Source organism: Rhinolophus sinicus, chromosome 5, assembly GCF_057876585.1.
Source record: "Rhinolophus sinicus isolate RSI-liver-muscle chromosome 5, RSI-T2T, whole genome shotgun sequence".
NCBI lineage: Eukaryota > Metazoa > Chordata > Mammalia > Chiroptera > Rhinolophidae > Rhinolophus > Rhinolophus sinicus.
In genome coordinates, this window is record NC_142505.1 from 103,701,639 (window position 1) to 103,723,344 (window position 21,706).

The 21,706-nt window shown below is 45.2% G+C and overlaps 1 protein-coding gene across 1 annotated transcript in view; it reads left to right on the forward strand.

Annotated features, from left to right (window-relative positions):
* The window catches only part of DOCK2 (dedicator of cytokinesis 2), a 362,510-nt gene that overhangs the window by 20,130 nt on the left and 320,674 nt on the right, over positions 1-21,706 (forward strand). The window contains exons 3-9 of the mRNA XM_019741000.3: positions 5,540-5,580; positions 6,733-6,788; positions 7,278-7,374; positions 10,482-10,630; positions 14,430-14,565; positions 15,579-15,733; positions 19,043-19,124. Coding sequence (XP_019596559.3) covers positions 5,540-5,580; positions 6,733-6,788; positions 7,278-7,374; positions 10,482-10,630; positions 14,430-14,565; positions 15,579-15,733; positions 19,043-19,124 — 716 coding nt within the window. The remainder of the gene's footprint in view (positions 1-5,539; positions 5,581-6,732; positions 6,789-7,277; positions 7,375-10,481; positions 10,631-14,429; positions 14,566-15,578; positions 15,734-19,042; positions 19,125-21,706) is intronic.

Consider the following 21,706-nt stretch of genomic DNA (forward strand, 5'->3'; position numbering starts at 1 on the left):
CTCGGTAATTAGGTTCCGTGTCTTAAATTTTGAAATTGAGACAAGTATTTCCCTCTTCTTTACATGCATTGTCCCTGGAGAAAGAGCTAGAGGGCAGTAAACTGACTACACAGGTTGCATGTGGTCAGAGCCTTCCTTTCCTTGTCTTGGCCTGGAGCCTGCCCGTCAGAAAGGCTGCAATGGCTGACTCAAGCCACCTTTGTCTTTGGCATTATCGCCCTAGCTTCTAACCTCTGTGGTACCGCTTCTTCGTTTTTAATTCTATTTTAGTAGTCTCAGTTTACTGTATCCTTGTAATAAGCAGCCACAATACCTTTCTGGAAAGAGCTGGGTATATTAACTTAGTAAGTGATTGCCAATCCATGAAGACTTTGAAAATACAATGTTCAGAATTCTGTTAGAATGATTCTACAGATCTGAGGAATTGGTATATAAATTATTAGTACTCACACCCGTACACTTATATGTACACAGAGTTTTCAAACTGGAATTTATGGAATCCTCAGGTTTCCCCAAGGGCCTCCGACAGCTAAGGGATGTGAGATCAGGCCTGGCGCTGTCTGCTTTGCAGATGGGGCGTTCCGCCTATGATTCTGATTGAAAAATGGTTCCTCTGTAAACTGAAAAAAAAAAAAAAAAGTGAAAACCACAGCGTTAGTCAAAAATTAGCCAAAATGGCATTGGGGAAAGAACTTGGGTGTGCCCATGAAACCCTCTTATAGAAATCTACTGTCAACAGAAGAAACACCCAAACTTGTAGAGAATTTTTATAAGAGTTTATTTGAGCCAAACTGCTGACATATGCCAGGGAGCAAGTTCTCAAATGTTCCGGAGAATAACAGTTTTGCAGCTTCTTTTATACATTTGAAATTAAGGAAGATTGCATAGAGATGGGAAAAGCAACATGGAGATCAGATTACTGGATAGTTAACAACATTACGTGCTCTCTTGAGGGTGGTTACGCTTATTTCAAAGGTGCATTAACATAGATGCACAGAAACTATGGACAGGCCTGGCTTCAGGCAAAGATAAACCTTTTACCAAAAAGTTATATGCCTGGGATATGACTAGCCACCATGACCTGCCCAGTTAGGAGTTTATGATCAGTCATCCTGTGAGGTTACTGTCCATAGAACCTCTTTTTCTGTCCACACTACTTGAAAAATAAAATCCAGCCAATTGAGAGAAATGAATCAAAATTTTAAAATACGGGAATTGAAAGCTGTGACAAAAAGAAATTATGGTGAACATTGAGTCCAAATGAATCAATTTATAAAAATTAGTATTAAAAGTCATAATATTTACGGCTACCAAAAAGAATGTTATTGGTAGGAAACTGGACAATTAAAAAAAAAAACTAATAAAATTGAGAAGTGGGGAGAAGAATGGGAGACAATAGATTAACTCTGTGATGTCACTTTCATAACAGAGTTGGTCAGTATCAGTTAGAAATAAAACATATCATTAAAAAAACTATAACCACCCCATTCGTTTAATGCTTTTCATTACTATTTTCCTTTCAGAGGAGTTTTTAGAGGAGATCTTTTTGTGTGAAGAAGAAATACTTAATTGAAGTTTCAACATTTCCTTCAATTTCACTTGATTTCTTTTTCTTCTGTCAAATACAAGTTAGATTAAGTTTGAGAGTTGTATTTACATGGTATCTTTATTCTGATTTTTATGAAAGCACTTAAAAATGGTATTTTATCTATGTAACAGTGTGTCATTTCGTGTGTAGACTGGAAGGATGTTAACAGTGGTTTTCTTTTTCTGGGTAATGAGATTCCAGACGATAATTTCAGCTTTTATGTTTGTGCTTTACTGCTTAGTTTAAACTCTTTAGAACAGCACATGTCAATTTTAGACAAAAATTATATAGTCTTGATGATTTGAAGTGCATACCTCCGAATATTAGCAATGATTTATTTTAGGTGATATGAATGTGAGTAATGGTTACTTTCTTTGTACTTTTCAAATTTTTCAATCTCCTCTCCCTCAAAAACAAACAAACAAACAAAAAGTAGGAAGAACATGGGCTTTTTTCTAAGATCACACAGATAATAAGTTGTAGATCTTGATTCAAAGCCAAGCTTTGATTCCAGACCTCGTACTCTTAGCCACTGACAGGTGCCAGCTTTTGTTTGAGCTTAATATTATTTGGTATTTCAATCAATCAGGAAAGTATTAGACACCCAGGCCCTCGCCACTCAGATAAATATTAACATGTTCCCATGTTTACTTTAGCCATTTTTGTAAGAAACAAGTTCAGATGCAGCTGAAACCCTGCCCCTCTCATTCCATTCTTGTCTTTTTGTCATACTGTAGGTGAGACATCTTGACATTGGGGTGTTTTCTTCCCCTCCAAGGTTTTGTACCTTTACCAGACATGTTTACCTTCATAATCCTGTTTAAAAAAATAGTTTTTGCAACAACCCTGTGGGGTAAGTGTTATTTCCCTCATTTTACAGACGAAAACACGGAGGCTTGGGTGGCATAACCAAAGATCACGCCTCTGGGAGCTGGCAGAGCAAGGCCTGGATCTCTAGACAGTACATTCTTTTTTGATGTTCTGGGGTATTTTTAATCTCTGCTCCCTCTCCCCAGCACCCGCGACTCCTAGGTGATTAGAGAATTTAGGTACATCTCATTTTGGTATTTGGGGTGTGGAAAGGGAGGACAATTGGAGTATAATTATCCAGAAGGATGGTAAAAAAAATGTCCCTTTCTCATCTTCCCCCAGGATGAACTTTGTTTTCAATTTTAGAAAAAGTGCTTATGCCAAGTGCAGGATTGGCATACACTTGCTATTATTAAACTATTAAATAATTAAATAATTAATATTAAATATTTAATAATTAAATATTAACTATTGAATAATATTAAAGATTATTTAAATACGGGCTATTAAAAAACACCCTTGCTATTATTTCATTGGAGTGGGTGTTGAGCCCCAGGGCAAGTGCTGGGACAGCGTAAGTGCCGTGTTACACTGAACCTGCATTTGATCATGGTTCCTGGCATCGTGGATTTTGCTCTGTGTGCCAGCTGCTGTTATCTGCCTGGTCGGGTCTTGGCGTAAAGCTGGATCTAGCTGACAGCTGACCAGATTAGGTAGCTGACTTCAGGAGGTCAGTGAGCCAACAGGGCGGGGATGTCAGCAAAAGTCCTGAGGACAGCCCCGAAGTGGTTCGTCCATGGTTATCATCAGCGAGCAGGGGAAGGTGCTTGGAAGCCCTTCTCATCAAGAATCACGGCGGTTTATTTCTGAAAGCACTAGCCCAGTGTGCACAGGTTGTGCACACGTTACAGAGGCTCCAGGGCTAGAGCAGATAAAGTCCCTGGACTAACTAGGATGTCCTGATGGAGCCCCCGGGACGGAGATGCAGATGTAGGCGTGAGCTTTGGGCGGGGCTATTGGGCCCTTGATTGATTTCCTACTTTATGGTGAATTTTGGTGGCCTTGGCCATCAAAGTGGATTCGGGTCTTTGCAACCAATAGATTCTTATCTGTACGTTTTTGTGCTCTAAGAGCATATTATCCGTCTTTGTGCTCACCTCAAGGGGGCCAGTGTGGTGGAACAGCTTTGAGGGCTGGCGTCGAAGCCACACAGACATGCCCTTGGACCCTGGCTATGTGATTGGGCCCAGCACATCAGTTGACTTGAATCTCAATTTCTTCACCGATAGAGTGGGAATGATAATACCTGGCTCACAGTATTGATATGAGGACTGAATGAGAAAATGCCTGTGTAACACTTAGCATACAGCTTTGCATGTATTAAGCGATCAATAAATGGTAGCTGATATTACAAACATGTTCTTTTATCTAGTTGGTGGGATGAGGAAGAACTGTAAATAGTGGAGCTTGTTATAGCGCAGTGTTGTAGAGTGTCATCTCTGGAGTCAGAGGCTTGGGTGTAAATCTTAGCTGTGTCACTTACTAGGTGTGTGACCATGAGCAAGCTGCTTAAGCTCTCCGTGCTTCTCTGTTCATTTGCAGAACTGAGGCAGCAATAATACCTCCTTTATAGGATTGCTGTGGAGATTAATTTGTTAATTTTAAAAAAGCAAAACAAAAAACTTTACCAGAGTTCCTGGCACACAGCAAGTACTCAGAAAGGAGAAGCACTATTGTTAATGGTTAATTATTACCAATAGTTACAGATGAATTATTAGAAAATAGGATGCAATGCTTCATGAAGTAGCAAGTTTTCCCCCACTGGAAAGTAGCTTCGTGGGGATGTGGTTTTGGGGATTCAGATGCTGGGAAAATGAGAATATGAGGATACCACCATGCTCCTCCCTCCATTAAACAGGAAGCTCGGTATGATGACTGCTTACATTCAAATCCGGACACTGTCACTAGCTGTGTGAACCTAGTCAAGTTTCTTAACGTCTCTGTACCTCAGACAGGCCACTCTTCTATAAAACGGGATAAGTTCGGTTTCTATCTCATACGATTCTTGTGACTCGGCTCCATATGTGAAAAGTGCTTTGAATAGTACTTTATCTCAAGCCTGAGAATCTTTCTCTCCAACCTCCAATTCTTTCTTTTGTCTGTTCTCTCCTTTTCTCCTTCCGCTCTCTTTCAGTCTCTCGAAATAGGAGCCACTACGGGCTGCTGTTGCTTTAGAACTTTTTTAGGACCTGACCCTCAAGCTGTGTCATGACTGTGAGGGGTGACTTTGCATTTTAAGTTGTTTGTTTGGGGGCTTGCACGTATGTCTGTTGAGAACACATTTTGTCTCCAATCTGTCAGCCCGGTAATGAGGGTTTACTAATGAGGCTCCCAACAGACAGTTTGTATTTACAGAGATGACAAATGCCACCCCTTGGCTGTGCTTGAATCATTTCAAAGGCCAGCGGGCTCATTATAGTCATCAATACTTGCTACACGGAGGCTCATTTTGTCCAAGGGCTAGGTGGAATTTGGATTTCTGTTAATGGAATCATTTTTAATATTCCTGCAAAAAGAAGACTCTTAAAATTCCCATCCTTTTGCCCATCCCTGAACTTGTCTGTTTTGCAGATCACAGTTTAGACACCATTTGTTGCTGTTAGCACTGGGATATCATTTGAGGATGTTTGCCAAACCCCTCAGCCTTTCTATGTCTTTAAGACAGAGGTTGAAAACATCCACATGAACACAGGACCCAGGCAGGTGATGGAAATAGGTGAAGCGCTGGGGAGAGGCTGTGCGTGGGACCAGCTGCTCCTTACCGCCAGCTGACTGTGGCCGCCAGGGAGCGCTGGCCACCACTGCTGGACTTCCTGTTTGTACAAAAGAAGGAGGAGAGTTGCGTTTTTATGTGAAATTCTGGTATTTTTAGATGCTTTTTGGACATGTTGGCAACCAATTCAACAGATGGTTGAAGCCCAGGGGCTTCCAGACTTTGATCTATACCTGAGGTCTAAAGCAATTTGCCATAGTCTCTTTTGCTAGTTAATAACAAACAAATAAATGGAACAACAACAAAAAAAGCAGCAGCAGACTTGTAAGAATCGATGAGAGCCCCGTTTCTTTGTTTTCTCTTTGCAGACTGGTATAAGGGGTACCTCCTAAAGCACAAAATGTTACAGGTAAGGTTGATTTGTTTTTCTTTGGGACAGTCCTGCAAATGTTTCCATGGCCCTGTCACCACGGCCCCTCTGGGCAGTTGCCTGCCATGGTTACTCCTCAGCAAACTCCTCCCTCCTGTGTCCTGTGCTTGCCCAGCTGCATACCTTGGTCCACACTGGGCCTCCACTCCCTTCTTTCACTTATTCTTTGAAGCCAACCTGCAGAGCTTTCTTCTCCCTGAAACGTTTCCTGCTATGCCAGTCACATTGATTTCGCTCTCGCTTGTGTCCCCAGGGAAGTGTGCATTTTTTCATTGGACATTTTTCTTCTACTGCCTTCATTTAGAGCTGTTTGGGACATTCATCATTTCCTCACCTATGTATCCATCATGACAGAGAAAGGACAGGGCCCATCTCTGCCCTTGGGGAGGTCACTTGTCCCAACTTCCCATTGCACCATGGTCTCCGTGAGAGCAGGCACCTGCTTTGCCCCTTAGCTCCCCTGGTATCTAGTGCAGTGGCCGTATGTCCCCCGTGGGCACCCTGGTTGAATTTATGAAGGAATTTCCAAGTAATTGATACAGTTTTCTTGTTAACTGAGCCAAGCTTGTGGAGAAAGGAAATAACAGATGCCCCTTCCTTCCTCCCTGACCTGATGGGTTGTGAGGTCCAATCCTATTTAGCTCTCTAAAGAACAATAGAACAAATCGAGGGAGAAAAAGGTCTCGGATCAAACTAGCCCACGTGCAACCAGGGATGCTGTTGCTTCAGGACTGGACCTTTCCAGCTGTTCAGGGCTGAAGGGGGACTGCTGTCCTGGAATTGGGCAGGAGGGGAGAGGCAGAGCGCCTCATGTCGCTCCGAGCGGGTCCTTCAAGCATCCGTGACCTGCACATGGGATGAGTACCCACAATGGGGCCGGCGAGTCCTTAGGAATCTAGCGCTACTGTGGGAAGTAGGACAACCAAAGGAGAAATGGATGGGAGCTAGACCTAAAAGCATGGATTTCGAAGCCACCCCCTGCTCTGCTTTGTGTCTTTCAAGTTTGAGAGTTTTACCAGCCAGTGGTTTTTTGGAAAAAATCATGGAGACACGGGATCTGTTATTTCTGTAGGGATATGTCATTCTGTTGTATTTTATGTTATGTTATGTATGTTATCTTATTTCCAACAGGGCGTGTTTCCTAAATCCTTTATCCATCTCAAGGAAGTGACAATTGAGAAAAGAAGGTATTTGCCATTCACCACCAGACTTACCCTGCTGTGGCTTATGGCTGTCTCTGTCCTGTCTGCTTTGAAAACATGACTTGGCAGATGTGAAGGACGCTCAGCATCTTCGTGCTGTGTTTATTTGTGTGTCTCTTTTCCCTCACTTGATGGGAGATCTAATCCAAATTGATTTGTGTTCAGATCTGATGCTGAGGGGGTATTAGTACGTTTGGAGAATCTGACTTTTCACTGGCAACTGCCTTTGAACTGTACTAATTAGATTAATCCTGAATAATGAGCTTGAAGGGTCCACCCCAGTGAAGGAGTGCATTAAAAAGGAAGTCCCCATCATTTGCATATTGTAATTGGCATGGCTGTTGAGGCAGTTTAGTCTCAGGAGGACAGCAAGGCCCCCCTCAGCAGCTGTACCTTCATGCAAATTTGCCAGCATTTTGTCTTGTTAGCATCTGGGTATCAGTTTCATACCATATTCTCTTCCACCTTAAATAGAAATATTGAGAACATCATTCCTGCAGAAATTCCTCTGGCACAAGAAGTGACGACAACACTCTGGGAATGGGGCAGCATCTGGAAACAGCTCTATGTGGTAAGACTCAAAACCCAGCTCCCTGGGAGGGAGGCTTCTGGCGTCTTGGTTTGGTTTAAATTTGGAATTTAGCCTTGAGCAGGAAGGGCAAGGTGGATTCAGTGACACAGTAGAATAAACTGTACGAAGACATCAAGGCCCAGAGAGGTTAGGTAACGTTCTCAAAGCCACACAACGAGCTATTGACAGAGCCTTAACAAATGGGGTCTGGTGTGGGCCTTCTGCTTTTAAACTAGTATGAAAGTTGTCAGACTTGAGTATTTTTAAGAATCACCTTGAGAGCTGTTAAAAATAAAACTTCCTTCCATGGGGCTCTGCATTTTAATAAACTCAGGGGATTTTGATTTCGGGGGTCTGTTTATAACACCTTGAGAAATACTGTTCTCATACGTTAATTAACTAATGACTTTTGTCCTCAGATCTATGAGGAAGCTTTGACCCTGGAAAAACAAAGAACGAATTTTACATGTGCTCTCCCTGTATTGAAGCAAATCTAATTTTAAGTCCTCCTTTGATGCTTCTAAGGTTCCCAATGAAAGCAATTAGCTAAGAAAACCATTAAGCAGAGTGAAAATGTCAACCAAGGCTCACTGCGTATTTGTTACAGCACAGTGCACACCTGCTGGCATATGCACGCTATTTGTAGACTTACTTTTACAGTCATAAATGTGGACTCCCACGTGGAGATTTCATAACATATGGTAATTGCCACATCCAATTCCATAAGTTCCCCCAGAGTTGTTAGGAAAGTTTCGCGGGGCAAACAGTAGACTTGAGGCTCAAGTGGTTAATTCCTCACCTCCACTGCCCCTTTTAGCACCTGGCATGCACACGCACCATGGAAGCCTGGCACGGTCCCTTGAGAAATCTTTGGACAGCAAACCCATCATGCTCTTCACCCCAGTAAAAAGATCTTTAAACTTCCAGTATTCCAGTGTCATCTTCATGAGTCTCACCTTGTCTACATACCACCTGTGTGATAGTTATTTACTACCTAAGTCGGCCCCCTTTTTAGTAAACTTAAATTTTAATTCCTGTAAGGAACTGTACAGCAAACGGTGTCATTCCAACAACAGCAGACACCAACCGATGCCCTACAATTCAGTTCAGTTCCATCACCAACCACCCAGAGTTAGTGTCAGACTCAGTCCTGCAAGATTACCCTCACCTCAGATGCCCAGCCACAAGTCCCAGGTTCCCAGGTTACACGCACTTCTGTCCAAACTCGGTACAAATTCAGGGGTTCCCACGATTCCTCCCCATCCCCACCTCAAGTTCTGTAATTGCCTCCAACAACTCACAGAGCTCCAGAAAAAGCTGTAAACTAGTAATCCAGAGTTACTATTTTATTATAAAGGATGCAAGGCAGGAACAGCCAAGCGGAAAACACACAGCAGGGCAGTGTACTGAGGTGGGGTGGGGACAGAGCTTCTCTGCCTTCTGGCATGCCGCACTCTCAGCTTACAGATACATTCACCATCTAGGAAGCTCCTCAAACCTTGTTACCTAGAGTTTTAATCAAAGTTTTATTACATTGTCACAATTGATGAAATCATTGGCCATTGGTGATTGATCTCAATCTCTAGCCCCTCTCCTCTCCCTAGAGGTTGGGGGCTGGGGAGGTGAGGAGAGTGGGGCTGAAAATCCCCACTCTCCAATCGCATGGTTGGTTCCTCTGGTACCCAGCCCCCATCCTCAGGTTATCTCAGGGACCACCAGGATTCTTGTCATCAGCACAAACTCAGGTATGGTCAAAGGGGCTCATTATGAATAAGGAAAGACACTCCTATCACTCAGAAAGTCCCAAGGGTCTTAGGAGCTCTGTGCCAAGAACAAGGGACAAAGACCAAAAATATATTTTATTATATCACACGTGCTTCCCAAATGGAAAGCCAAAAGTACAAGGTACCATTGAAACATTATTCAAGTAAACACACTGCAAACAAGACAAGGTCATTAACTGCTTGCTAGAGTACCGATCACAAGCTCTGAGTCTAAAACCTTCTCTCTCTCTTTGTTAAAAAAAGAAATTAAGAAATGTGAGAGGGTTTAAAGACATATATTATCATGAAACTGCAACTTTCTCCTTCTCTTTGAAAGATGGAAGGAGAGTGGAAGAGAATCATCACAGAGGCCCATGTCATTTGATGGCGTGCCTTTGTGCCACCAAAAGCCATTTTATGCCCTACAGGTTGTACACAGGTCACACTTGGGGAAACACTGTCCGAGAAATGGGCCTTTATCACCAGAGAAATGGCCTTGGTTCCCAGCCTTCAAGGGCCCGAGCTCTGGGACCTACATCACAGTTGTACGGGTGGAAACATTTTCCTTTCTCCCCTTCTAGGTTCTTTAGTTGTTGGTCTTCAGTAATTAAGTTGATATAAGACAGCTTAATAGGAGAAAAACAAATTTAATTTCATACCTACGGGAGCCCCAAAGGTATGAGAATCAAAAGGCAGCCAGGTAATTGAGGCTTATATAACATCCTGAGCTGAGGAAAGGAGTAGGGACCTGGGAATACCAAGGGGAGGGAGGCCATTGACAGGAAGGGAGAGGAGATGTCAGGAAAACAAAGGTTGCCCTGCTATGCAGATAAGTTTCTTAGGTAAAAGGAATCTCTGGTAACAGCCGTCTTCCTGGTACAGGCTCCCTTTCCAATACAAGTTTAGGCAGTTGAGGGGGAGGTAAAGAGCTTTTCCTGGATCTGCTTGCTTTTGATTGCCTTTAGCTCCAAATAATCCTCATGCCAAAGAAACACATCTTGGGGTGGCAAAAATCTGCTCCCCTTCATAGCAGATGTTCATGGTATTCCTGCTCAAGTGTCTTTTTGGACAAGAATCAGAAATCACCCTTTCTTTAACCAAGAAGTGATCGGGATTTTAACTTTTGCTTTTGGGAAACCCCTGTGGCCTGGATGTGGGGGGTGAGTGGGAAACATGTCAAAGACCAAGAGCACCACCCAATCCTTTTGTAGCAGGGTGGGCACCAGGAGGGATGCTCAGCCATGGCCCTGAACACGCACGCGCACCTGAGATGGGCGCAGTTTGCCAAGTGCATGCCCCAGCACCTTGGGCCCACGTGACTGTGGATTGCTTCCTGTCTCCCAGGCCAGCAAGAAGGAGCGCTTCCTGCAGGTGCAGTCCATGATGTACGACCTGATGGAGTGGCGGTCCCAGCTCCTCTCAGGAACCCTGCCCAAGGATGAGCTGAAGGAACTGAAGCAGAAAGTCACCTCCAAAATCGACTATGGCAACAAGTAACCTTCTCCTACCCACCGCTTCTTCCCCTTCTCCCCTGCCCCGGAAGCTTGGTTTCATTTGCGGATAGAGTTTGCCATTTTCTCTTTGAGAGAAGGCCGTTAGCAAGGCCAAGCTTGTGTGCCTTTGTTATCACCCTCCTGGGACCCAGGGACAGGCAAGCAGAGGGAAGGCTTGCTTATGCAGTGCTTATTACCGGGCTGAGAGATTTAGGACACTCATTTAACCTACTTCCGAGGGGCCAGGGAGCGCAGTCATGCTGGCTCACTTTCAGCTTAGTTGTCATTTTATTCCTGCATTTGCAAAACTCTCCCTTCAATCCCAGTGTGAGACTTAATGTCCCTCCCCCATTCTAAATTATCCAAGCCACATGCCATCAACTAACTCATGCAGTTACAAAAAAACCTTTCCTCAAAAGGGGATAGCAGAAATTGGTTGGAGTTTGAATGCTATGAATTTAAGGTGAATGTGAAACATTTTTTTGAGGCAGAACAACCCACTGATAATAATAGCAGTGGTAATAATATTATAACTAACATTTAATTGGGGCTTATTATGCACTAGGCTTGATGCTAAGTGTTTTAAAGGCATTGTCTCATTTAATTCTTATAACAACTCTGTGGGGCATGCAGTTTTATTGTCCTCATTTTTTTCAGTTGAAGAAACTCTTTAAGAAGAGGTTAAGTAATTTGTTCAGAATCACATAGCTACTAAAAGGAAGAACCAGAATTTAGATACAGGCTGTCTGGCTCGAGTCCAAGGGCCTCACCACTGTGCTATTTGGAGAGCATTTGGATAGCCTCCTCTCCCTGCCGGTTATTGAAATGCCCTCCAAACATCCTACTTCTTTGTTTATTCATCCCAACAACAAACATGTGTTGAGCACTTATGACTGAACTGATTTCCTGCTAAGTGTCCAGGTGATAGAAATAAAAGATCCTGTCCACTAAGGGGCCACAGTCTAATTAGGGACTAAGCTATTGATAAGGATCGTTGTCAGTTTGATGGCTGAAGAAGCAAGAGTGTTCTTAATTGGACTTGGAGAATGAAGTCAAGGAAGGCTTCCTGGAGGAGATGACTCTCAGCTAAAATTTGAAAGACAAAGAAATGTTAAGGAGGCTAATAAAAAAAGAGGGCAGGAGTGCATGAGAAAGCATGGTATGTTCAGAGGATGGCAAAGGGGTCAGAAGGCTGGAACTTCCCTGAGAGGGAAGTAGAAAGAGCCTATTCAAAGAGAGTAAGAAGGAAATTTCCCAGCAGCCCGGCTTTCTTGCCTTTGCCACGTGCACTAGGAAGAAGGAAGTTAATGGGCCTGACTTACAGCTGCTTCCTGTCCCCGGAGCATAGTCCTTCTGCCGGTTTCTCTGCTGGCAGCTGGCAGGCGTGTCCAAATCTGCTTATACTGCACAGTGTCCCAAAGTCCCAGGCAGAGTTTGCCATGAAGCTGCTGCTGCCATTGGTGGAGTGGTGTCTGAGCACAGCCCTCACTGGGAGTGTGGGAATTGAGGGAGTTTTGCTGCTTTACAGTAATGGCATCTGTGATCTTCAGATGTTGTTTCCTCACAGAGGATCCTGCCAAAAGGATCACGGATAGAAGAAATGGTCAGCACTCAGGAAGCCTTCCCTGATGCCCCCCTCACCCCCTGCTGGGTTAGGGGCTCTTGCAGGCCCTGAGCACCTGAACAGTAATTACCTCCTTACTGGCCTGTCTCCCCTACTGTGCTGGGAGCTCCTTTAAGACAGAGAAGGTCTAACCCATTCCTGTGTGCCGGGAACTGGGTCTGCACAGAGGCGGTGCTCAGCGAAGCGTACCTGGGTGAGGACGAGAATGGTGGTGATGGGAGAAAGAGGAGAGAGAGTCCTCTCTGAATCAGCCTCACTCCCGCAGCATCGCCCAGGCCGGCCCTGGGCTTTCAGTTTCAGTCATTCCTTTGGGGAAGTGAGAGACGCTCTCCGAGACTAGGCCTTGAGCTAAGAAAGGGGCCCCTGGCTTCTTGCTTGACGACTTCAGCTGAAGGGGCAGCTTAACTCAACCCTGGCCTGGTGTCTTGGGGGCTCAGAGCCCTGATACGGGCTGGGCCGGGGGGCTCCCTGGATGTCAGGCCAGACCTGGGGGCAGAGTGTCAGGGGCACAGCCTCAGGCTGTGAGAGTCAGGGAAGCAGGACGGGCCCTGAGTCTGGAAGGATTGATCAGAAACAGCCTTTTTCTTCCCCTCCGTTCACACCGTTCCTGCATTCGGACATCAGGCTTTCGTTGAACACCTGGTAGGCCCCGAAAACATTTAGAAAACACAGCCTCTCTATTGAACCACAACAAAAAGCCAGAGAGCAGAACTAATATAACTTCCTGAATGCTTACATGCTATATGCCAGGTACTGTTTTAAGCACTTTCCACGTGTTCACTTAGTTAAGTCTCATGACAGCTCCCTATTCCTCATGAGGAAACTGAGGCTCACAGAGTGATTGGGTCGTTTCGCCCAAGGTGCACTGGAATTGGAACCAGGCAGCCTGACCCCGGGGTCCCAGCACTTCCCCACTGCATTCTACTGCCTCCCGAGGACGGGGGATTAGTGAGTAGGAAGGCATGCATTTCGTGAGAGGAGGAAGCATGGAGAGAGGATGGGAGGAGGCTGGGGGTGGGAGGCAGGGCAGGGGGTGACGCCTGCTCGGAATCTAACAAAGCTGGCAGGAATTCTTAGGTGACTGAATGCAGCACAAGAGAGGAGAGAGTGCCAGGTGGACGGGCAGCCACAGAACGAGCCATTTCTGGTCACCTTCAGAATTGTTTTCTTGGTGTGTTTTGTTTTGTTTTGTTTTGTTTTGTTTTAAATGCATAGTGGGGCTTCTTCCCTCACCCTTGTCTTGGGTTCACTTTATCACTTTCTTAGACAGAAGAGAGCCGTGGGGCTACCTCCTGAGGAGAAAATGTCAAAATGCTTAGTTTTCCAAAAGGAATGATCTGTTCTATTGGGGGAACAGCCTCTCCTGACGCTGGGTCCTGGGGATCCCGCCAGTCCTGCCCCTTGACTTCTAACACTCCCAAGTTTCAAGTGAGGTTGCTAAGGGCCAAGCTGTCTGGTATCCGAGGAGTGAGGGAGGAATCCTCAAATCCCACGACAGCAGCACTCAGGAGAATGTTGTATTCACACATTTTAGAACCAAATCCGCTTTGATAAATTTTGAAGCGGAAGAGCTAGAAAGATCTTGGCACTGAATTACGTCTCGGCTGTGCTCCCAGTTTTCCCAGGTCACGCGAGCCTCTGCTCAGCGGTAGTCAAAAGCATTTGTCCCCCTCAGCAGCGCGCGTTCGGCAGCGTGGCTGTGAAACATTATGAGGCACATCTAGTGGGAAGTTAATTTCCTAATGAATGTGGCCAAATGCTGAGCCTTGGCTCCAGTCCCTTTGCATTTGGATGAGATGAGAGATATGCCTCTGAATCCAATTCTCAAATAAGAAGTGAAAATTCGTCTCCTTCATTCGTCCTTACTGCCCTCCTTCAGTCTGGTGTTCAGTAGTGGCACCTTCTCAGAGTCTGCATCAGCCCACTTCCCCTACCTTCTTTGTATGGACAACTGAGGTCCTCCATCTCAACCTCAAGCGCCAAAGCAGCTTCAGATGAAGGCCTCTGCAAACCTACCCCTGGGCCCCCAACTTCATACTGCGGTCGAGCTCTTCTATGGGGAGTGTGGGATCCTCAGAAATCAGGTGAACTTTCTGGTAGAAACTTCTCATCAGTGTCCTGAAGGCTGCACCCTCTCCTGATTTATTTATCCTTACCTTCTGTTTTCCTTTTCAGAATCCTGGAGCTCGATCTAATCGTCAGAGATGAAGATGGAAATATCTTGGACCCTGACAACACCAGCGTCATCAGCTTGTTCCACGCACACGAGGCAGCGACTGATAAAATCACAGAGCGGATCAAGGAAGAAATGGTGAGCTTTGTAAAATAGTCTTTGGCCAAGCAAGGCAGGCATTGAACGCACCATAACCTTAACATAATAGGCTAATTAACCAGGCTGTATATTATTCAAGGGGACGTCTGTCCTATGATCTGAGGTAATCAGTAACCACACACATTTGTTGGGTTGTTTCCAGTCTAGGGCTATTAGAGCTAATACTGCTATAAACATCAGCATACAAATCTTTGTGTGGACATGTTTTTATTATTTTCAGGTAATACCGAGCAGTAGGATTGCTGGATCATATGATAAGTGTATGTTCAACTCTTTAAGGTACTGCCATACTGTTTCCCAAAAGGGTTGTATAATTTTGCGTTCCCATGAGCAATACATGAGAGTTCCAGCTGCTCGACGTTCTCGTCAACACTTGGTGTTGTCAGTCTTCTAGTTTTAGCCATTCTAGTGGCTATAGAGTATGATCCCATGGTTCAATCGGCAGTTTCCCAGATGACTCGCGATGTTGAGTCATAGCCATTCTTTTTTTGTGTGTGTGTGTGTGTGAATGGACAAGTATTTTGCTCATTTTAATTGGGCTGATTTTCTTACTATTGAGTTCTAAGAATTCCTTATTTATTTTGGATACAAGTTCCTTATCAGATATATGTTTGGCAAATACATTTTCTCCCAGCCTGTGCTTGGCTTTTTCATTTTCTTAAATAGGTCTTTCAAAAAGCAGAAGTTCTTAGTTTTCATGAAGTTCATTGAAGCAAGTTTTTCCTTTTATAGTTTGTGCTTTTTATGTCACTAACTTTATGAGGAAGGCAGGGTCAGTGGTGGTATTTCCCAAGTTGAGGAAATCAAGGCCAAGACAGTCCCAGTGACGTGGCTCATATTGCAGAAACTTTTGGTGGTAGAGCTGGGAATAATGCTGACATCTTCAGGCTTGAAACCTACGTGTCCTCAATATCTCGGACCATCCTTCTGGTGTCCTAAGTGGTGTGGGCTAATTGTCTCCATCTTCCTCCCTTCTTCTCTCCACCTCTCAGTCAAGATACCAGCCAGATTATGGAATGTATTCCCGGATCTCCTCATCCCCGACCCACAGCCTCTATGTCTTTGTGAGAAACTTTGTGTGCAGAATTGGGGAAGACGCTGAGCTCTTCATGTCTCTCTACGACCCCCACAAGCAAATGGTCATAAGGTAGGTGTGGTCAGTATATATTCCGTGTGCCTCAGCTCAAGGAGGGGAAAACACCTTTGGGAATGTCCAGGGAAAGCCTTTGGTACACCTCTGGCCCCACTGCCGTCTGCTTGTGGTTCAGACCAACATTCCTCCCAGGTGATCATTGCCTGTCCCCTCCAATGGGGTTTGGGGCCAACATGTCCCATATTTGAGGTCCTGATTGACCCATTAGAATAGAGCTGGAATGTGATCTTCTGCTTTTATGGAGAAAGTGATGTCTTTCTAGCTTGGATGTTATGATGAGTAAATGAGATAACACACAGAGCCTAGTGAATATGGTGCTTTAGAAAATAATGGCTCTCCTGGGGACATTTGTGAACTACGGAGGGGCTGTCCCTCTCAGAAGACTGAACCAAGGTCTGTACATGATCTCATTTAATCCTCGTTACTCCGGTCCATCTGGGTGAGAACACGAGGCTCAAGGAAGTCCAGTGACTTTTCCAAAGTCGCACATGTTTATAAATGGTAGAGCTGAGTTTTCTCCCTAGATCCCTCTGGCTCCAAAGACAAGGTGGTTCCCACTTTAGTCTGTCACCAAAGAACTCTCCCCTAAGAGTAATATCAAATATCCTGAATGGTCTCACTGGGGTTTCAGCACTGTACGGGTGGAAAGTTATTCTTTGTAGCAAACCTACCGCCCGACTGTTAGAGAGCCGGCCCAACTCACCCGGTTAGGCCTCAGTGGACGCTGTAAACAAGCGCACCTGCTCGCTTAGAACCCACCTTGAAATGGTCTGTTATAGTCTCCTTGCTATTCCTATCACCTGCTTCCAAGGCATCTGTGACAAACATCCCGAAGGCACTCATAGAACCCTGCCTGCCTCTTAGAAGACTCCTCGTGGTGGAGTTGGCAAGGGTGTCTGGCCTACTGGCCCGTCTAAATGATGGATGACCTGAACCTGCTCTGGGGAGAGAGGTAATGGATCAGGGAGACGGCAGCTCTGTTCCCTGATGTGACACTGGATGATGTGCCTGATGGGGCGTGCCTGAATGATGCCCTGAGAATGCCAGAGATGCAGGGAAGCCCTCAGGAGAGTGAGGGATGAGGAAGAGGACGACAAAGGGCACAGAAGCCAAAAAAGTAGAAAACCAAGAAAGAAGAGAGGAGGCATGATATAGGAAAGGGGCAGGGGAACTTGGAAGCCATCACTATGTCAGTGTGACTCTGCTCTTTCCCAGAAACCAATCTTCTCCTCTCACGCCTGCCCTAATCGGGGTTGACATACAATGAGCCAAAGACAAGTTAGGGCATCCTGAGTGACCCAGACATGGATTGGGGAGAATTTGGCTGAGGCTGACCTTTCAGTGTTGGGATGAGTCATGGTTAGATTCCAGTGGGAGCCTGGAGAGATCTGGTTTGGGAGATTTAAGGTAAATTTTTGTAGGCTAAAAAATAGAAGCCATTCAGGCATCAGGCCAGTGGCAAAGGTAATTTCTAAAAAGAGCTTCAGGAGGAACTGGAATGGTCCCCACCCTTCCTGAGGAGGGTGTCGTGTGGAGGAGGTCTCACCTGTCAGTGTCAGGTGGGCCTTCCAGATTTACCACGCAGGTCTTCCTGGGCAAGGATGAATGGGGCCAGCTCAGCCCTCTAAATTGCTTTTCTTATTTATGATTCTATTTCCTCTAGAAGAAAATTGCTGGGGCCTGCTGTTTCAACCTAGCAGGACAGTTCTCTATGGGGCTTGCTACATGTAATAAAAGGTCCTGGGAAATACCCACATATTTCACTATGACAGTTCAGAAATAACCAATGGGAGATATTTTAAGAAAGATTTTTGGATGGAGACTTCCTGGTCAGTTTGCTGCAAATTTCACTAAAATTTTTAAACATTACTGAAGAAAAAAACAAAACAAAACGAAAACAAACACACAAACAAACAAACAAAAAAACAGGTGCATTTAACTAGATTGAGTTTTAACCATTGGTTAATCCAGGGCTGTGTTCATTTGTTACCAGTTCCATTTCTTTCTTGAACTTTGCGCAGATTACTCTCCTCGATCTTCTAGGGGTGAGTGGAAAGAGAGGAAGAAGACGTCAGATAGAGCAGATCTCTAAAAAGAAGGCCATTCCCTTAACTTTGCTGAATTCTCATTATGCCTTTTTGGGGTGACTTGGTTTTTGAGCTTTATTTTGATTTTTCCTAATTCAAGATAATGAGCTCTTATTTAGCACCAACTGTATGTTCCTGGAGGGCATGGAAAACCTAATGACTTAACTTTGTAGACTGTACCAAGCTTCTCCTAATTTAGGGAAGAGCTAGACTTCTCTAGCTTCCTGGCACAGCTGGACTGACCAGTATGAAGCATACAGGATGCTGTATGGTTGCCTGAAGATGTGAAATGATAAACGATCATATGTTAGAACCGTGTGACTAACTGCCTCTCATAAACCCTATGTGAGTTCACTTAGCCATAGGATCAAGACAGAATCCTTGAATGACCCGCACGGCCTGACCTCTCTCTCCAATTTTTCTCTTACCAGTTTCCCCTTGGATCTGTTTCTTGATGCATGAGGTCCCATTCTGCCTCAGGGCCTTTGCACACATGTTTGCTTTGCCCCCCAAAATCTCCCTTCCCCACTCTCATTTCTTGACCGACTTTATATTGTGTCATGTCCTTAGCAAAGCCTTCCCTGGCCACGCAACCTAGGCCAGACTCTCCTGAGATACATTCTCACAACATCCTGAACTTTTCTCTTAGAGCACCATTGCGTACAAATACTTATTGCAACCACATTTAAATAGTTACTTAAGTGTATCTCAGATCATGGCTGAGGCCCTCTAGGGTCCATCACAATGTGGCTGGCGTTCCATTCAAGGAAACAACCCCCATCTCACGGATGATTTCAAACAATTCAAGTCTTTACTGAGTCTCAAAGGGGGGGGGGATGGGAAGGGCAAATACATTCTTAATGTCCAGCAAATTGTATTCATATCCCATCCCGCTCACCTCTGCCCCTCAGTGACCTCACAGAAACACGGCAGCTCTTCAGAGATAGCCGGCTGCTGGGCCAGAAATCGCTCAGCAGATGGGGGCGGCAAAGAGGTGGCAAATACACTTCCGTTGGCAGCCCTTGCCCCTGCTAGTCTAACCTCTGTCTCCCTGACAGGACTGAGACATTTGGGAGGGAGAGACCACACCCGTCTCAAACACGGGTGCCCCCCGTGGCCAGCATGGAGTGGGGCACAGCGTAGAGACTTGTGGATATTTTTACCCCGTGCATGTTGAGCCCCTGATAGTAACCGGTGCCCACTTCTCTTCCCGTAGTGAGAACTACCTGGTGCGATGGGGCAGCAAGGGCTTCCCGAAGGAGATCGAGATGCTCAACAACCTGAAGGTGGTCTTCACGGTGGGTGTGTCTTCCTGTCACCATGTTCTACACTCACAGGGACATGATCTTGGAATTGAGGCTGGTTTGTTGGTGAGGAGAGCGCACAGCCTCAGTGAGGGCCGTGTTCCGAGCTTTCTGCAGAGATTCACAGCCACCGGAGGGCACTGTGGGGAGAGGCATCTCCTCTCTCTCCCTCCCTCCCTGTCTCTTTCTCACTCAGGTGCACACAGAGAACGCGTGCAGAGACCTACGTAAACAAGTACAAACCTCTTCCAGTAATCATGTCCAGGGGAACTGGGTACAACAGTTATGCTGAGTTTCTGGTTAATTCACGGTTAACCTGACTTCCTTCCTTTGGTTCAGACCTAAAAACTTTCCTCAAATATATCAGAGAGAAAAACAAAAAAAGACTTTCCTAGAACATTGGCTGCCTGGGTAAACTGGATATCCTGGACGTAATTAAGTCATAGATGACTAAAGATGTGTTGGGTCCCTGGCGTTAGCCTAAACACCAGTACTCCCTGGACAGGACATATGGAGAAATGTTGAAATCAGTTGTTATTTGAAGATTTACTTCTGGGAGTCAACATGCTTTTGAGGTCTGGAAAGGAGAAACAGTGGAATGAAGGAGATAAGGGTTATCATTCCCAGCAGAGACACCCTCCACCCGCCTTTGTCCTTTTTCCACGAGGGTATATTAAGAGCGTGACCTAAAGACACCTGAGGACATTGGTGGTATCTGTAAGCTCCTTGAGGGAAAAGAGCATTTATGAGATTTCTTCACTGCGTTGCCTGTGTTAGCAAGGGAAATGACAGAGGAGGGGCCAGGCAGGGATTTGGGCATTGATCAAACTGCTGAGTTTGATTCAGGAGTGACCGACATGCTAGATTAACCTATCTTGCTCTACAATAATTTTCCAGTTACAGCCCATTAAATGCAATGTCGTATGTTATGTCACAATTAGATTGAAGTGCAACTGATTTATTTTGTTTGCTATTTCCGAAAAAAAATGGGCCAGAGGAATACGATCATAAGTCCTAATTGCTTAGACAAAGTTTTCTTGACTTATATAAATGTGCCCCCGTCCTGTTTACCTATTATTAGTTAGAAGGAGGAGCCTATTTATTTTCTTGATAAATAGGAAGGTCCCATGGGGCTTCCTGATTAAGCCAGGAGACAGATGCTTCATGAGACGGAGAGGGACAGGGAATCAATCAGCGGTTCATTTTGCAGAGAACCAATTCATGATGTAAACATGCAGGAAAGGGCATCGGTAAATTTGTGTCACTCAGTATTAATGAGAATGAGATCCGGCCTCTGTGGAACTCTGCCTGTGCCACCATCTCTTCTTCCACAGCAAATGAACTTAAGAGCCTTGGTTGGCTAGTGCCAGAGGCTGACACGTCCCTCTCTTGAAATGATGGGAGTGTTCATTTTGGGCCCCAGGAGGTCACGGTGCTCTGGCTTCTTTTATTGCTGAAAGGGCTATCCAGTGAGTAGCCGCTGTGTGTGAGTCCTGCGCTCGTTTCTGGGGATAAAGCAGTGAATGAGCTGATGGGCCCCTGCTCACATGGTCCGATAGGGGAGATTCCGAAACAAACCAGATAAATGTCAGAAGGCTATCTATGTAGATAATTCAAACAGGATAATGTGCTGGCGTTTGACTGGGAGTTACTTTCAATTAGGCATTGAGGTGATGTTTAAGCCAGAGATGAGATAAGACTTGGCAGGCATGTGCCTTGCTGGCCTTATTTATCTTGTCTCTGGATGTTAGCTCTTTCTGGTTTCCTCTTTGGGGTCAGAGCCCGAAGAGCCGGTGTAAGGGTTGGGCTGAGGGTGGACTTCCCCTCGGTCTGCTGTACAAGCATCCACCTACCTGGTCCCTATAAGAGGACAGCAGCACATACCACGAGTTTTCTGAAGACTTTGCCCCATTTGGGGATTGCTGCCAACCTGGGGAAACAAGACTGAGCAATAGAAGGGATACTGATGAATTATTAAATCAGGAGGCATGGGTTTTAAGTTTCATTGCCCTGCCTCAGCTCCCCCAACACATCCGAGTTTTGTAAGGCTAAAGTGAAGTGATTGGGAGACAGAACAGATTGGAGCACAGTTCTGAGTGAGGGTTGCCCCTTTACACACCCTCCAGACAATAGCCTTTCTCAGGCATTTTGCTGTGTTTCCATAACGTATTAAGATTCTCTGGTGCCAAGGGTCTCCAATGAGGCACTGTTCAGAAATCTGGTGTCTTCCTTTGAGCAAGTAAAATCTTTTCAGAGAAGGGTGGAAGCGGAACTTACCTAGGAACGTTAAAGTTTTATCTAGTGTATTAGTTACTGGGGCTGCCATTACAAAGTACCACAGACTTAAACAACAGAAAGTTAATTTCCTCCAGTTCTGGAGGCTGGAAGTCCAAGTTCAACGTGTCCAAGAGTTGGTTTCTTCTGAGGCCTCTCTCCTTGGCTTGCAGATGGCCACCTACTGTCTATGTCTTCACATGACCTTCATTTTGTGGGTCTGTGTCTTAATCTTCTCTTCTTATAAGGACATATTGGATTAGGGCCCATCCTAATAACCTCATTTTAGTTTAATCACCTCT